General features: G+C 39.4%; 1 protein-coding gene across 1 annotated transcript; it reads left to right on the forward strand.

Annotated features, from left to right (window-relative positions):
- Nucleotides 1-889: 889 nt before the first annotated feature.
- On the forward strand, nt 890-18,580 carry slc6a5 (solute carrier family 6 member 5). Its single transcript, XM_088412851.1, has 15 exons — nt 890-1,279; nt 2,162-2,306; nt 2,701-2,832; nt 2,926-3,099; nt 5,042-5,192; nt 6,558-6,690; nt 7,795-7,929; nt 8,004-8,107; nt 9,411-9,535; nt 9,618-9,730; nt 11,782-11,913; nt 11,995-12,094; nt 12,626-12,726; nt 15,236-15,403; nt 17,331-18,580. Exons 1-15 carry the CDS (start codon nt 890-892, stop codon nt 17,481-17,483), a joined length of 2,256 nt encoding a protein of 751 aa, XP_088268977.1. The 3' UTR covers nt 17,484-18,580.
- The last annotated feature ends 311 nt before the right edge of the window (nt 18,581-18,891 follow it).

An 18,891-nucleotide genomic window follows, 5' to 3' on the forward strand; every position in this document is an offset into this window, starting at 1 on the left:
CTCGTCCATTTTTTTTTTCGATGATGTGGGCGTGGGTGCTTGTTCACGTGAACGCACCAAAGTAGCAGCGACACGTGTTTGAATGCACGCGCCCGGGCGTGTAAGTCTCGTAACTGCGTGCGTAACAAACGCGTGGAATCCACGCGTGTACACGCACATCCTGTCTTCTCTTGAAAAAAAAAAAAACTAATCTACGAGGCCAAATGATTTATCAAAGTGCTATTATCAAGAAAATGTCCCGCCAAGGGCACCTTGCACTGCACTGACGCACGGAGCCCAAGAAAGAAAATCGGTGCGCGCTCCACTTTTGCGCGCACACGAGTAAAGTCGGCGCGCTCGCAACACTCATTTCCAAGCAACGAACACTTGGAGCCGGTTCGGAAAACTCCGCAGGATGGTAAGTGCTTCCAAACATTTCCTTCGGACGCTTCATTTTGGCCGGTTGGAATTTCGCGCTATCCGTGGTGCTGAATTTTGACGCATTTAAACTCGGATATTTGCTCTTATTACGACATCGTTTTGAGTTTAGTTATTTCATATTAGGATCCGAACTGGGAAATGACAAGTGATTTTTATCGGGTGTTTTCAAATTGTTAAGCTTGCCAGGGGAGCAGCTTGCCTATTTCCCCATTAAAAAAAAAAAAAATCTTGGATGTGTGTGTGCGGCTGAATGACACGAGGGGGGAAATGGGCCGTAAAATTAAAGAATCCCGCAGAACGACAAAAGAGGGGGTCTGGCAAAGAAGCCCCCCGCACGCATCCCCACACAGCCGGCCCAGAGCGTGAACTGTGAGTGGAATGCGTCCCCAAAACGGAACCGAGCGCCACTTTTGCCGGCGTCCCAAAAGAGAGCGTCAGTTTCGCACTTTGTGACCCACTTTTGTCGCGCATGTTCCAGGACGAGCAGAGAAACGTGCCGCTGGCCCACATGCCGAGCACGCAGCAACCGGACGGAATTACAGCTAGCAAAGCCGAAATCATCACCCCGAATCAAGCTTCCGCTCCTCAGCAAAACCCGCCTTGCAACGAGAGTCAAACTTTTTGCCCCGCGGAAAATCCTGCGGACCCCAATAAAGCCTACGGGACGTTTCAAAATAACCCGCAGGCGGTTCCGCTCAATTCGGCCTATACGAAGGAGAACCCGGTGGCGTCCTGCGGGGATGGCGCCAAGTACGCAGAGCAGAACAACAGCGCTTCCAATTGGACCCCTTTGAGCCAGACCACCGTCGTACTGGGCCTTGATGGAAACATGTCCGTTCAAGCGGGACCCCTCACCAGAGTAAGAACTCGCACGAATCTTTTCAGGCATGTCAAAGTGATGTGAACGGAAATTATTCGGATTGGAAAATGTTCCGGGTCGCTCTTTCCTGCAGGAAAGTTCGAAAGTTTATATTTCGTTCATTTGAGTGTGTTTTGGAGCGTGCAAACGTGTGTCTGTTGCGGGATTTGTGTGTGTGTTTTTTAAATAGCCGAGCGATGTTTTGATGGGGACAAGGAAGAGTTTATCTCGCGATAGTTGGGTATTTTTTGTCCCAATGCGGGTGTAACGAGACTGAAAACAGGTTGCGGATAAATTCAGTTTTTTTTTTATGTGAGTTTGTTTTGATATAAGTTATTTATTTTTTTAAAAAATATACACGTTATGTTTTAATTGTCCACAAGCCGCAAATTAGTTGCCCAAACGCTCTGATTTGTTTGCGTTGGTGTGGAATAAATCATGCTGGAAAAGGAATTGTCGATCTCGCGATAGTTCCTTTTTTCTCAATGGGGTTGTGATGAGATTGACAATTAGTTCCCCTCCTTGATGATTAAAAGTATTTGTGTTTTTTCTGAGTGGATTTGCATTTTTATTGGCATAAATGTAGATTCCTCTTAAAATCTCTTAACGATTCCCTCTGCCGATCTCGCGATAGTTGCATTTTTTTTCAATACGATAGTAATGCGATTTACTGCAGACTGCGGATTAGTTGTTTTTTGAGTGACTGCGTTAAAAAAAAGTGCATGTTGGCATAAACCTATAGTTTGTGGAGTCATTTTCGTCAAATTACAGAGACCTTTTCTTAAAAAAAATGACTATAAGATTGGGCCTCTTGGGCGTTATTTTAATTTCTTCATCAAGGCAATTTGATAGAAAATCGCGTTTTTTTTTCTTTCGTCTTAGGCCGATGACGACGACGGAGGCGATGAAAACAAGGCTAGAGGAAACTGGTCCAATAAACTGGATTTTATCCTTTCCATGGTTGGCTATGCCGTGGGACTGGGGAACGTGTGGAGGTTTCCTTATCTTGCTTTTCAGAATGGTGGAGGTAAGAGGGCTCTGCAGCATTTTACAGAAACAAAATTAATGAAATGGCCTACTAAAAAAAGAAAATAATAATCGTAGCGTCACTTATAGGCCTCTGTATATAAAATGATCATTTTGAAAGTAAAAAAGTAGTGATGATAATAATACACTTGTATTGTAGATGTATCATTTCGTGTAAACAGTTTTTAATACCGCCAACCAACCTTCAAGTGTTATTAGTTTACTCTGAATTCACATCCGGTTTTCGTTTGAAATTTTCCTCAACTATTACGATTAACAGTTTGCATTTTTCCTGCAGCCTTTTTTTCCCTTACATTTTCTGTAGCGCCCATGAGCATTTCCTGCATCCTTTTTTTCCCCCCCTCCCAATTTCTGTAACGGCCTGTCCCTTCCAGGTGCATTTTTGATCCCTTACCTGACAATGTTGGGGATCGCCGGCATCCCCATCTTTTTACTGGAAGTGTCCCTGGGCCAGTTTGCCAGCCAGGGCCCGGTGTCGGTGTGGAAGTGCATCCCGGCACTACAAGGTACACTCGGCCTTTGCAACTAACAACTCACCATGCAGTCTCCACTTGCTTTTAAGAGTAATTGCTATATTTCGTCTCGTTTATGTATTTTAGGTTGCGGGATTGCCATGTTGATAATATCTGTCTTGATAGCCATATACTATAATATTATTATGTGCTGGACACTGTACTACCTGTTCGCTTCGTTGAAGGGCTCACTGCCATGGGCTAACTGTAGGAATGCGTGGAACACGGTGGATTGTAAGGACAAAGACATGCTGCTATTAGGTGAGACGCACTCGCACGCACGCACGCGCGCGCACAGTGCACAATGCGCAATGCGTCACGATTCTCACTTGAGGTGTCCTGCAGAAAATGAATCCTGACCTGTGATCGCTGCGCCGGTTTTCGTTCGGCACTGCAAGCCTCTATGTTTCATTTTCTGTAAAGTTTTGAGTGGGAAAATAACCTCGTGCTATAAAAAAAATATTACTGCTGTTCTTTTGTACTTTACAGGACCAAATGAAAGTGTTTCGGGAGCAAACGGCAATTGGAGCTCTCCCAATTGCATTTTTTTTGATCGCAAAAAGTACCAATAAAAAGGTTGAATAATGTTTTGTTGAAAGTAAAAACCTTACGCGTCGAATTTATATCAAAAATTAACGAATTTCTCCCGATATTTGCCTGTTGAGATTGTGTGAATTCAGCAGAAAAAAACTGCTTGCTTGACATATTTACTGTACTGACTGAGCTGCTGCAGTGCTGCAGTGTGCGCAGCACTGACACCTGCTGGCTATTAGAGGAATTACTTGCTCTGCTCGCATCCCTTCTGCTTCAATTGCGACCTAAAATTTGCAGCATGCTCTCTTAATATCTGTAATTTGTGATATTAACGTCTTTCATAACGACTAATTTTGGTGTTGAATTGTATTTTTTTACTTCTTATTCGAAGCGGCAGAACAAGTAAAATGTTCATGACAATTATAAAGTTAAATTTGTGTCCCATTCGTCCCAACACAATATTCAGTTTAGTTTTACGTTTGTAGAATATGAATTAAGCAGCAAAATCCACCTATTCTTTTTATCCATCTCAGGGAGCGGCCATTTTGTTCCTTGAAATCGAGCATCACGACCAATCACAGCTCTGTTTACGAATGTCACATGAGGAAATTAAGAAAACAGGTGAGCTGTGATTGGCCGCTGTTACCTGAGCTCTTAGCAACAGTGATGTCATTTTTAGTTGATAGGAAGTTACAAAATGGCCGCCCCCGAGATGACTTAAAACATGTGCATTTGGCTGCTTAATTCATATCCAGCAAATGTAATATTAATCAAAATGCCGTGTTAAGATTACTATGGGAACATAGAACATATTATGGCAAAGTAAACATTTGGGTTGACGTTTATGTTGAAGTAAAAACATGGGATGTGTTGTTTTAAGCTAGTTAGCACTGGCTCAAGCTTTATTCACTCAAAAATGTTCCCATAGCATGGCTAACTTTAATAATGCAAAAATAAATAATAACAGCAAAAGGGAAAAAAGAGTTACGTGCATACGTGCATGATTTTTTTTCAGCATAAACGTTTGAACACTTGAGTTTAAAGTTTCACAAAATAAAATGAAACATATCTGTTTTCAAATGGGAGTAAAAGTGAAAATGCCATACAGCTGTACTTAGAACGTAGCTTGGCATTTTCTTAATGAAATCGTAATCTGATGGTTCTTTTCCTCTTTGGCCTTTTTGGAAGACAGGATGTCCTTGATTTTCCAAAATAATCCAAAATGTGGACTCGTCAGACCACAGCACACGCTGTAAAAAAAAATGCGGGGTCATAGTTGCTTGAAAAACCCTTGTAAATGTAGTTTTTTTGTTTTCACTTGAGGAATGTTAGAGTAAATGTTACTTTTTTATAATAAAAAAAAGTCACTCAAGGAATTAACTTTATTTTGAGACCGCATTAGTCATGAAAAAATGCTAATATCTGTGATTTTTCTGTCATTTTTACATGCATACAACATTCTTACATTCCCTGACACCCACCAGGGATATCATAAAAAATGATATCATAAATAATTGTTTTATTTCATGAAACCCTGACTGTGCACGCAACCCCATACTAAGTTGTTGTGCTCCATAGAAATTTTTCTGGCAACGCTTCTGTGTATATCGGTGATATCAGGTGGAATCCTTGCACCTCACGACTAAAAACTGGTTTCTTCTCTGAACAGACTCCTGCATTTCGCGGGAGAACAACTTCACCTCGATCAAGAACACTTCCTTTTGCCTGTCGGCCAACGCGGTTGGAAACCTGAGCAAACTATTAAACATGGCTACGGAAAATGGAAAGACATATGTCAGTCCAAGTGAGGAGTACTTCAAGTGAGTGAAGCTTCTAGCTGGTGAGAAAAAAGGATCAAACGTATGCAAATGTATGTTTGATGACATGCATCCCATAAAGCTATTATTCTTTTAATAAGACATTTGATGTCTTATTGGATGTCCAGATTTATTCTGTGTGGTATCCTTTACAAACACAATGCAAACTAAACATGTGAGTGTTTTGCTCAGTCAGATACAATTCAATATATAAAAAGCTGCTTTTTGAAAAGATCTATTTTAAACGGCACTTTTAACATCATGCATTATCAGAAGAACAGAACTACGTTTACAGTTTATATGAAACGCTCGTAAATAATTTTCAAAACTGTATTTGCGTTGTTTTGTTTCCGGTACATTTTTTTGTCCAATCAATTTTCTGTGTCCAAATTGTTGCTATGCACATATTTATCCAGTGAAATCTGATGGATCTCTTTTAGCCAATCAGATATCAGATACCGCCTCTCTTCCGCTTCTCAAATCCCAAACGTCCTCTCATTGGTTGATTTACTTCTGATTGATTGAACTTTGCGTCTGTCAACGCTTGATTTACGATGCACGGTATGATTGAAAATTAACTTTTAAGGCGCGTTTTTCAAGAAAAAAAATGGACTTTATGAGACCAGGTCAACAAACAAAGATGCTGACTGTCGCATTTTAATCCAGAAATTTTGTTTTGGGCAGTTTCATAGTAGTTTGGAGTGAGTATAGGGTTTCGCGAGCCTCCTTGTTTTTTTTTTTTTTTTTTTTTTTTTTTTTACGTAGGTCCTGTCACGAGTCCCTTTTTTTAATCTAACAAGTTTAGGCAATTTGTTTGTCATTTACAAATTTGTCATAGCGATTGACGCGATGACTAATTCGAAAATATTTTCACCTGACGTCAAACCGGAAGTAGAACTACTTCCTAATTTCGAAGACTCATGGAAAGTGACGCCAGACCACAGCGAGATGAGCTTTTCTTGAGCGGTTTCAAAGAGGAACAACGAGGTATACTTTGCTAGTTGATTTTCTGTTTTGTCGGAAAAGTGCTTGCATAAAACCGATCGATAACCCGACCACGGAAGCAGAACTGTACTAGTGTAATTGACGAGGTGCGTTCAATGACCATTCGCACAGTAGGACATACGAAATACTATAATATTTAAATGCACGAATTATTAATCGATTTACAGTTTACATGTTCTTCACAGTTTTTAATTTGGAAATCCGGCTACCCTATATATTTACTTACGTGTTGAAGTTAGCTTGCAGACAGGTTCTCTTTTAGTGAGCAATTCGGTTTGTCATGTTTGAACATGTAAACAGAACGTGAACAGTATTTACAGTCTAGTTTTGTTGTGTTGTGGTGTTTGATGACTTTTTCTACAGGTACAATGTGCTGCACATTTCCAAAGGCATTGAATATCCGGGAGACATTCGCTGGCCTCTGGCAGGCTGTTTGTTTCTGGCCTGGGTCATTGTTTACTCCTCTTTGGCCAAGGGAATAAAGACATCAGGAAAGGTAACTGCTGTTTGTTTGCGTTTTGCAAAACTAGCCCCGCATTACATACAATATGAATTTTCACAAAGGCATATACTACACGATAATACATTTGAGCAAAAAAAGTTGTCTCTCAGATCAGCTGGAAAAAAAAGGAAAATATTAGACTATATTGGGGCCTCATTTGCAAATTTGCTGATTAAACATTTTGAGGAATTCCAGAATTTAAAAACTGGGTTCAAAAGTGGCTCATCGTTTTAAAATTGGGAATATCAGTCCCTCAACTCGCGTGTAAATACAGCTTTATTCGTAAATTGACGTGGGGTGGTCATGCAATCTTCTTGTAATATACTGGCCTCTTGTGGACGCAGTAATGCACTGCATTCTCACTGAAGTAATTCTGACTACTTTTGGAATAAAAAAAAATAGGATTTAAAACAGTGCTGTCCCATCAATTTCTGATTTAGTAAACTCTAGATCTACATTTTTAGTGGTATCTCTAGGCTTTTATTCAGAAATTGTATGGTAGATTGTGTCACATCATTTGTATCATATATCATATATAATATATCATATCATATCTTAATTTGAAACGACACTGTTCTTGTTACATGCGCCACGTCCTTTCCAACCAAAGCATATCTGGATGAAAAATAAACACAATTTAAAATAACATTTCTATTAATATCTTGATGCGTGTTTTACATCGTAACTCCAGAAGATAAATTGTGTTAAATATTTTCTATATTTTTTGGCTCATCCGCCGGAAAACTGTCCCTAATGATAATATCATAATGCATCTGTGTAAATATTAACAAAATCAAGACATGTATTATTTTAAATAGGAGTGATTATAAAACAAATTATTGATTGGGTGTTTCATGTTCCAATTAATCTGCTCTTAATTTGAAAAAAAGTACTTTTCCTGTGAGTATGTTAAAAAAAAAAAAAACATTTGATTAGCTTTGCTGATACGTGCAGAAACCACGTTAAAATCCTCATCCCTTAAGTGCCATCACTGACCCCCCCCCATATGAGAAATACTGAAGTCAAATAAGTACTGTTTATATTGTACTGTAATTTATACTATTTTTTGACAGTCATTCTTGTGGCTTTTTTTGAAAGGTGGTGTATTTCACAGCCACTTTTCCCTACGTGGTTCTGGTGATCCTGCTGGTCCGAGGCGTGACCCTCCCCGGGGCCTTCGACGGTATCCTCTACTTCATCACGCCAAAGTGGGAGAAACTCATGGATGGAAAGGTGCTGCCGTGTTTTGTTTTTGTTTTTTTTGAGGGTCCGTGCCACTTGCTCCAGAGTTGTCCGTTCTCCATCAGGTGTGGAAAGACGCGGCCACTCAGATCTTTTTCTCTCTGTCCGCCGCTTGGGGAGGCTTGATCACGCTCTCGTCTTACAATAAGTTCCACAATAACTGCTACAGGTAATCACACAAAAGGTAAACTATGCTTCTGACACTTCAGATTGTCACTTGCTCTTTTGCCATAATTGTTTTGACCATGACAACTTCAAATGTGACGATGATGTATCTAGTTTTCAGTGGAGAAAAAAAAAAAAATCGAAATTCCATTATTGTTGCGACGGTGTCTTTGCCTCTTTTCGCCGTTAGGGGGCGCTGCTGTTTCTCCGTGTGGTGATGACTTGTTTATACGGTGCTGACTTGCTTTGTCTTCATTCTTTTCTTCTTTTTTAAAATACTGTGTCGATTTTAGTGACTATTTCAGGCAGAAAAGCAGAAAAATGCCAAAATGAATGTGTTTTTTTTCCTGCTGATTGTTTTATTCTTTTTTTGTTTTGTTTTTCTTTCTTTCTTTCTTTCTTTCTTTCTTTCTTTCTTTCTTTCTTTCTTTCTTTCTTTCTTTCTTTCTTTCTTTCTTTCTTTCTTTCTGTCTGTCTGTCTGTCTGTCTGTCTGTCTGTCTGTCTGTCTGTCTTTCTTTCTGTCTTTCTTTCTTTCTTCTTTCTTTCTTTCTTTCTTTCTTTTTCTTTCTTTCTTTCTTTCTTTCTTTCTTTCTTTCTTTCTTTCTTTCTTTCTTTCTTTCTTTCTTTCTTTCTTTCTTTCTTTCTTTCTTTCTTTCTTTCTTTCTTTCTTCCTTCCTTCCTTCCTTCCTTCCTTCCTTCCTTCCTTCCTTCCTTCCTTCCTTCTTTCTTTCTTTCTGTTTTTCGTTCTTCTTTCTTTCTTTCTTTCTTTCTTTCTTTCTTTCTTTCTTTCTTTCTTTCTTTCTTTCTTTCTTCCTTTCTTTCTTTTTTTGTTCTTTCTTTCTGTCTTTCTTTCTTCCTTCCTTCCTTCCTTCTTTCTTTCTTTCTTTCTTTTTTGTTCTTCCTACCTTCCTTCCTTCCTTCCTTCCTTCCTTCCTTCCTTCCTTCTTTTTTGTTCTTCTTTCTTTCTTTCTTTCTTTCTTTCTTTCTTTCTTTCTTTCTTTCTTTCTTTCTTTCTTTCTTTCTTTCTTTCTTTCTTTCTTTCTTTCTTTCTTTCTTTCTTTTTATCTTTCTTTTTATCTTTCTTTCTTTCTGTCTTTTTTTCTGTCTTCCTTCCTTCCTTCCTTCCTTCTTTCCTTCTTTCTTTCTTTCTTCCTTCCTTCCTTCCTTCCTTCCTTCCTTCCTTCCTTCCTTCCTTCTTTTTTCGTTCTTTTTTCTTTCTTCCTTCCTTCCTTCCTTCCTTCCCTCCCTCCCTCCCTCCCCCCCTCCCCCTTTCTTTGTTTCTCTTCTTGCGGCCTCCCTCCTGCAGGGACACCATCATCGTAACCTGTACAAACAGCGCCACCAGCATCTTTGCTGGCTTTGTCATATTTTCCGTAATTGGTTTCATGGCACACGAGTTGGACGTGGAAATCGACGAGGTGGCAGATGAAGGTAGGCCACAGATGCGGACAAACTATCCGGTGGGAAACCTTTTTTCAATTTCGTATATCTGCGCGTACGTGTGTGAGCTCAGGTCCGGGCATAGCGTTCGTGGTGTATCCAGAGGCTCTGACGAGACTTCCCCTGTCTCCGTTCTGGGCCATCATCTTCTTTCTCATGCTCCTGACTCTCGGCTTGGATACCATGGTAACAGTTAGCCCTTCTCTATGATTATTTCTGTGCATGCGCGTGATGGTGCTAATGCGGTGGGTGAGGTGAGAAGGGTTTCCCCAAGGTATTTATAGTTGTGGCCTTTTCTTAAAACACCCTTGTAAAACAGTTACACATAGATTAGGGTTTTGCAAGTTTAGTCTATGAATTAAAATGTTATAAAGCTTTACAAAAACGAACTTGGTTAACTCAATTGAGCTCACCGTCACAAAGATAATTTATGAACTCCATTGCCGAGTCCTCCTGCTTTAAGCCCTCTATTTTTTTCAAAATAGCTAGCTTGATTGAATTTTAGCTAGCTTGAATGCGAGTAGTTAGCTAGCTTTTATCTATCTATCTATCTATCTATCTATCTATCTATCTATCTATCTATCTATCTATCTATCTATCTATCTATCTATCTATCTATCTATCTATCTATCTATCTATCTATCTATCTATCTATCTATCTATCTATCTATCTCTCTCTCTATTTATATATATATATATACACACACACACACAATTTTTTGGGGGGTGGGTTTTGTGGGTTATTCATTTGACCCGATGTTTTGTGTTGACTTAGATTGAGTTGTTTTTCACCGAACAGTGTAGTTACATAATTAAAATGAATAACCCCAAAACAAATCCCAAAGTTAGGTTGGTTCTTGGGCTATGACTTTTACTGTAGTAACCCAGAAAACAACCGATTTAGATAGATAGATAGATAGATACTTTATTCATCCCCGTAGGGAAATTCACATTTCCAGCAGTATCCTCAAGTCGAGATATAAAATATGAGAAATAAAATACACAAGATACACATAAGTCCAGTACAGTTTTGTGTGTTATTCCTTAAGCCAACATTTTCGGGTAGATTAACCGCTCCAAAAAAATTGTTTAGCCTCTTTTTGACCCAACTGTTTCCAAAGTGCAACATTTCTCTCCTTTGTTTCGTTTTTTTTTTTTTTTGTTACCGGTCCTAAATTTAAATTGAAAACCGTCCATGCCAGCCAGAAAAGATGAAGTCTTGTGAAAGTCAAAGTGACCACCCAAATGGCTTACAGTCTTGACCTGAGCAACCAATTTCAATGTTAACACTGCCTCACGCCTTCGCATGTTGAGCAACACTGCAGCGCACAAATCAACAGGAAGAGTAAATGAAGTTTCCTTGTTGGGGCGGCGGCGGCTCGCAGGAAGCCGAGAAAGCGTTTTGACTGAAATCGACTTCAGATGTTGACAGGAAATTAGTTTTGGGAGCTCAGGCAGAGAGGGGCCAAAGGAGGTGGATAGATTGGTGCCATGGGGGTTCATCTTCACTTTTTTTTTTTTTTTTTAACATCACACACACACCGTTAGAGCACAGAGCCACTACTGTCATTTCCATGTTTGTCTATTCATCCTCTTTTCTCCTCAGGCGCCAAGCTTTTTTTTTGTTTTTTTACCATCTTGCAGCATTTTAAACACTTGACAGCCTCCCCCCCTGCCAGCACTCCCTGAAACCTTTGCATTTTTTTGTTTTTCAATTTGGGGCTCCTGAAAACTGGGATAAATACATATTTTTGGGTTCTTTTCATACATGGGAGCATGCTCAAGCTGTAGTCCACAACCAGTGGACCATTCTGGGCAATATTTTGACCATTTTTGGCTAATTTTGTTCCACGTCATTTTGTGCCACACTCCTTGTCATGTGATAACTAAGTGGTCGTGTCATGTCATGTCACCGTGACGACGCCGACGACTGTTTATTTTTATTTTCCAGTAGCTCTAGAGAGACCATTATCCACTTATACAATCACTCGAAAAATGTGAAGAGCCTCCGATAAGCTGTCTACTTGTCTGAAGCCTCGGCATGACAAATTAGGCAGAAAAAAGTATAAGAAGACGGAATTTATTGGTGTTAGGGAACATGAAGCCAAATTAGGTGAATCGGTTTGAGGATTGAAGCCGCTATTTTTTAAGGTTTCGAGGCAGTGACTTTTTTTAAACCGAGGACGTCCTCATTAGTCATAATGGTCCCAAGAATTGCGTCCACATTTCTTTTCCAGTTTGCAACCATCGAAACCATCGTGACCTCCGTGTCGGACGAGTTCCCCAAATATTTGAGGAAGCACAAACCAGTCTTCACCCTGGTTTGCTGCCTCGCTTTCTTCATCCTGGGATTTCCCATGATCACCGAGGTATTGATTAGGTTTTATATGAATGAATTTGAGATGTATTCGTGAGTGTCGGTAATATCTTTGCGTATGTATGTGTGCTAGAACGGCATGTACATGCTGCAGTTAGTGGACACGTACGCAGCCTCCTACTCCTTGGTCATCATTGCCATCTTCGAGCTCGTGGGGATTTCTTATCTCTATGGTGAGTACAGAAATGCAACTTATTTTTACTCTGATGAACACGAAAGGACCAAAAGGTGAGCTGTGATTGGTTGTTACAGGAGCCTTGAGAAGAAGTGGTCATATTCAGTCAACGGCAAGCGAAAAAATGAGGTTTTCATTCATTGCGCTTACAAATAATGAACAAAATACTTTCAGACAATATATGAACTTTTTGGTTCCAAAAATGTCGAAGTAAATCAGCACTTTATTGACTGACAAAATCAGGGCCTGAGCCTTGTAGTGGGTGCTATTTTACTTTTGGCCGCTAGATGCCTCTGTTGTAAAGGTTGTCAGATCGTCGCATTGTCTGCCTGGTTATGCCACTCAGTGTCATTTGTCAGACAGGAATGAGAAATAAAGCCACCTGCTCCATCCTCAAAGCCAGCCAATGATGATATAGTCACCGCCTTGGAACTAGTCGTCTCCTTTTGGAGACTTTTTAAAGCCCGGTTCGGTGACTTTATGCAATTCCGTCCTCTTCTTTCATTTATTCATTTCCCTCCCAATCCAGGGCTGCAAAGGTTTTGCGAGGATATTGAAATGATGATTGGTTTTCAGCCCAATCACTTCTGGAGACTTTGCTGGGCCTTTGTGACACCGACCATTCTGACGGTGAAACACACACACCCGCACGCAGGCGCACACACTGTTGAAAAATGTCCATTTTATTGCCTTTCAAGTAGCAATTTCCCTGCGACGCCAGAATGCAAGATGACTTCTTTTACCATTCCGGTCATGTCACACACTCTCAGTTGTTTTTCAAAGTAGGGTGGATTTATTATGATGTGCTTTTTTATTGTTTAGAATGGCTTTGGTTATTTTTAAAAATTTGTATAAAGTCTAATATATATATGCATATGTATAGATACATATTTTATATCTAGAGAAAGAGACATCATATTCTATGTATGTATATAATCAAAGGGATTACATATATACATAAATATATTTTGTAGATACAGCATAAATATTTACATATATGTACTGTATATGTATTTTGAATTCGTCAAACGATTACACATTTTTAACTCACAAAATTTCATATAATCATAATTAAATCATATTTTCCAACAACCTTTTTATATTTTATATAATATATATATATATATATATATATATATATATATATATATATATATGTATTATTTTATATTTTAAAAAAAATCACCTAAAACATATTTACTTAAGAAAATCTTAGAATCATTACAAAAGCCTTAAATTAAAAAAAAAAAAATGTTTCAAAGAATGTTGTAGTAGACACCGTTCCTCTAAATTACAACTGTGGAACAAAACTATATAAAATCTGACAGCATTGGGAATTTTTTTACAATCTCGTTCAATTCCAAAAACTTAAGTTCACTCTGTTTATTTTTTTCTTTATGTATGATCACGTTTCAATTATTTTCCACATTTAATGCTTGAACTTTGGCATCCCTAATATATATCTACATCTCCATAGCTATCTACATATGCATCTTTCTGTATATACATATATGTGTGTGTATATATGTTCTAGTTATGTTTTCAGTTTAATTGCATATTTGAGTCTTTCATTTCAGTCCACATTTCTGACTTCCCCTTTGATATGCTATTGTAAATATGGCTCTTTGGGAAAAGGAACATTTTGGGGCTCACATAAGCTTTTTCTCCTCATGGCGTACCATGGGGAAAAATGCCTGTTTTAAAAATAAGCATATGTATTGTGTGCGGCGGGTCTTACACTATCTGGCAGAGTGTGTCCAATGCGCCGAGCTTGCCTCGCTTTCAATATTGGCCAGGAGACAGAATATATATTAGTAATTGTGCTGAAAATGGCTGTGGCACCAAAGCGGGGCTGACGATGACAAATGGAGCCACAGTCGGCTGGCTCGGTCCTCATGCAGTTCTCATGAGAGCTCCCGACGTCTCGGGGAGCTCAACGATTCGCACTAATTTATTTCTGTCTTTGTTTCCTCCACTTGCTCAACTGAAGTCGAAAGCGCCGTTCGTAGTTATTTTGTCCTCCGTTGTCCATTTGTCACGTCACCTGTCCTCGTTTTTATAATCTGTCGAATCTGGAACTTCTAGTTGGAGTCAAATCATTCATTACATCGCTAAATGAAATCCCAGATCCTCCTAAATTCAAAAGATATGTTTCACCAATATTTAGCTGAAACTTAATATTTTAATAACAAATTTTCCATTGCTGGTGCCTTCGGGTGATATAATGACAGTACATCAAGTGTTAGCGTCTAAAATCTAGCTCGTTCGCTCACAGGGATATAGCATACATAGTCGCTACCTAGCTTAAACTTGGCTAATGTGGAAAATGTCGTACCTTTTAGCACATAGGACCTTAACAACACTCTCACTATCATTACCACTCCTCATTGTTTTTGAATTCAATTTTAGCGCACTGTTAGTGTTGTTTGTAGGAGTTAGCAAGCTAGTTAAGAAGGGACAAGCTAGCGTCTAAAATCTAGCTCGTTAGCTCACAGGGATATAGCATACATAGTCGCTACCTAGCTTAAACTTGGCTAATGTGGAAAATGTCGTACCTTTTAGCACATAGGACCTTAACAACACTCTCATTATCATTACCACTCCTCATTGTTGTTGAATTCAATTTTAGCTCGCTGTTAGTGTTGTTTGTAGGAGTTAGCAAGCTAGCTTGGAACGGACAAGCTAGTTGTTTAATCTTAAAGTGCTACTGACAAGCTAACTGATCGTAAAACGATGTTATGCTTCACTTCTATACACATGAAAACAAAGTCGTCAAAATGTCCAAAATGCCCAAAAAAAAAGAAATGAAAAGTTTTGATGGAAGACAGTGTTAGAAGTGTCGTGATCATAGATTTTTTTTTTTAAATACCGTATTTTCCGTACCATAAGACTCAAACAAAGGCCTTTCTCAAAATTTGACCGAAAATCCACTTTTTTCTTTTTTGTTGTCTATAAAGAAATGATATTCTGAAAACCCAAGGTCAAAATCCCGTTTCCCTTTTTTAGTTCTACGAACATGGCTAAACAAACTTAAACCGCGGAATATTCCGTTTCATTCCGTATTTCCTGCTTCATTTCGTAACGTCAAGCCACTGCGCGGAATTAAACTTGAATGTGTTCATTTGCTGAATCCCCGCAGGGCATCTTGATTCTCAGCCTTTCTCAGTGGAGCGTAATGACATACGAGGACTACACCTACCCCACCTGGTCTATGGTGCTGGGATGGCTAATGGTTATCTGTTCCGTCATTTGGATCCCCATCATGTTTGTCATCAAGATGTACCTCGCTCCTGGCTCCTTAATTGAGGTAATCTGTTTGCTGTTTGCAAATCAGCAATCTCGTCTTCATCAGCGGGGAAAGCTCAGCGTTCAGATATAAACCATTTTTTTTCTTTTTGTTTAAAGGTCTCATTTAATTGCTTATAAATATATATATATATTTTTTTCACATTCTCTTTTTCCAGCAGCGTGTTCAAGGGTGAAATTGTCACATCATAAATTATTGATTAACTTTAGATTCGGCTTTGTATGATTAGGATTTTGGAAGCGATACAAAAAATGATAACAAATCACCAATCAGAACAGAAGATGGGATCTGTTTACAAAAATAAAATGTGTTTTCTATACAATCAACCTCAATTCACACACAGGGGCAAACATTTGCATAAAATTGACACCTGTTAAAATCTATTCGGGGAGAATAATAACAAAATGTAAAAACTCTTCCAAAGACATAGATGAATGTTCATTACCTCCCCTACAAAAAAATAAAATCTTGTAAATAAACAAAAACAAAGACTTTAGCCTATTTTCTGTTATGTGCTGGGAGCAATTATGACATTACACACAATCACCATTTTTTTTTTTTTTACAGTAAATGCAAAATATTTCCATTTATTTGCAAAAAAAAAAATGGGTTAGTTCGTGGGCGACTCAGTTTGATCCAAATTTCTGGGCTAAATGAATAATAATAAGTTGTGGTTTTGCCTCAGTTTTGGTTAGGTTTGACCTAACAATTTTGCTTTTGATAGGTACAGAAAAAAAAAGAAGTCAGATTTGTTATTCCCCAAATATAAGACACACTTTTTCCCCCCCAAAAATTAAAGCCAACCGTATGGGTGCCTTCTATAGTTGGGAGTTTTTTTATATTGGCCATATTCTTACTTACAATAATTACCGTAACGGGATGAGCGAGATGGTGTACGTCAGTTGGCTGTTAGCTGCTAACAGCAGCTCGTGTTAGCTTAACTTGTTACGTCATTTTCAATAAAAGAAGCAAGCAGACTGAACCAACATCCGAGTCCATCCTTGTTCACACACAGGAATATTACTAAAACGAAGAGGATCACGTCAAAGTTATGATATCTTCATCTAAATCAATTCAGAGTGCACCGGTTACCGAACACCGAAAGGGATTTCATTTGACTCGTTTATTAAATGCGGTCTTTTGGTATACAAACAATAATAAACTTGGCGGAACACGGATGCTGCCCAACGGGTATTTATGGCAAAATGAACTTGAGTTGCGTCGCGAGGAAAAGGAAAAACGACCGCTTGGAGCGCATTCAACGTTACACTGGCGCTGCATTCACTGACCGCTCACAATATGGGAAAACAACGTAACCTGCAAGAAATATATAACTTAGAGTTATATACACTAGAACATATGATGAGGTGAAGAAGATGAGATTTATTCTGTTTTGCTATATTTTTTACATTGTTGCCAAAGTGTTGGTGCGTGTTATATACGGTAACGTAGAAAATACCAGAATTTGACCCCAAAAGTAAGACTCATCCGATATACAGATTTGTGCATACTACAAATTCATTTGACCCCAATTTTTTTGATCAATTGAATAACCCGTTAAGTTTTAGCCGTCCCTTTTCGAGCCGACTATTTCAAGAGTACGCTCTTGAATTTGTAATCTGTTCCATTTAAATGTAAAACATTTATCGCGCGGCCATGACATCACCTCTAATAGGATTGACGCAGACACGGAGGCTCGGTAAGGAGCCGGTAAGGAGTCCAGTTGTAAATTTCTGCAGATGTTATTTAGAGGGACGGCGGAGGTGAATATTTTCCGAGAAAAAGCAAGATACTCCCCAGAGAGCGTCTCCATTTTTCTCCATAATTGAACATACATCAGGATAATTGGGACACAAGCAAGCATTATCGTTTTTGTTTTTTTTTGCGCCAAGAAATATCGCCACAACCGTTTTCTCTCCTCCCGCAGCGTCTGAAACTGGTTTGTTCCCCTCAACCCGACTGGGGTCCCTTCCTGATGAAGCACCGCGGGGAACGCTACAAGAACATGATGGACCCACTGGGAACCAGCTCGCTGGGCCTCAAACTGCCCCCGACGGACTTCCAGCTCAGCTCCTTCTAGTAACAGCGGACCCTGGAGAGCTCTCACCTTGGGCGCGGGGTAACGGAAAGAGGACCCTTTTTCTTGTCCGCCTTTCCTTTTTGTCCTCCCTTTGTCTTCCCTCCTCCTTTTCCCTACTCACTCTTCTCTCAGGGAGGAGGGCTGCCCAGGTGGAATCATCTGCTCCACTGCTGCTTTGCGCTCAGCTGCTAGTCTGTCATTTCCTCGCACTCGTGTTGACTCGTGATTTCACCGCAACCTCGGTGGGGGGATTCGGATTCTATGTGACCTCTTGTCATGAATGGACAGAGCTGCAATCTGCAATACCTTCGCTGCTCCCCGTGGAGTCGTATGTCTACGTGGCCGTGTGTGTGTGTGTGTGGTTGTGTGTCCGAAAAAAAATGAGACCGTGGTTCGGAAATCGAGGCCAGTATCCGTTTTATCCCATCACACTCTTTAATATTTTTGCCAGAGTCAGCCTATTCATTTGTGTCCATTTTAATGGACGTTTAGGCATATATCGCTTTACTCATCCAGGCTACCCCATTAAGGCCAAGTGTTCTCAGTAGAGGACATTCTGGCCTTTCCGATGATATGTCACATGTCTTGGTGGGACGCAATTCGGTTTGCTTGTCTCGCTGAGACCAAACGGACACAGTAGTGGACAAAAATGAACGGACTGGGTTTCGGGAAAATATATCTCCATTTTAGATATCTGGATGATCAAATATTTTACATGGAAAATATTCTGACGGCACAAATAAAGAATTCTATACAGTGTTCCTCCATTATTTCCTCGTGAGACCCAACCTCTTCATTTGTGTCCTCTTGAGTCCATTTTGTCTCAGCAAGATGGAAAAGGGAATTGCATTTCAAACGTTTGAGACATCTCTGGGAAAGCCAGAATGCCTCCCACTGGGCACATAAGGACTTAGTAGGGTAGCTAGAAGGCGTCAAAAGATACGGATCAAAATCAAGTGTCCACTACAGTGGACACAAATGAATAGTTTGGGTCTTAGGCAGATATAACACATTTTCTGTGTAATGCCATGAAATCATGTTATTTAACCCCCCAAAAATTATTAAATTGATTACAACCAAAACAAATAAAAAAAAAACTTTCTGAAACCCAGCCGATTTATTAGTGTCCACTGTGGTGGACATTTGTTTTTGGTCTATATCTTTTGATTCATCGGAGCTAGCGAACTGGTGGGCTCAGTATAGGAACATCTTGTCCTTTCCAATGATGTCTCATGTGTTTGGTTGTGATGCAAATTCAATTTCCTGCCTTTCTGAGACACAATGGACACAACATTGGACACGAATGAATAGCTGTCTCTCTGGAGGATATATCGGCTGTCCGCATATCCTGACTGCTTCCTAACTCATGCAATGCTAGCCTTGTTAAAATGGATCTTTGACTCGTATA

This window comes from Hippichthys cyanospilos, chromosome 4 (genome assembly GCF_059441005.1).
Source record: "Hippichthys cyanospilos isolate Australia breed blue-spotted pipefish chromosome 4, RoL_Hcya_1.0, whole genome shotgun sequence".
NCBI lineage: Eukaryota > Metazoa > Chordata > Actinopteri > Syngnathiformes > Syngnathidae > Hippichthys > Hippichthys cyanospilos.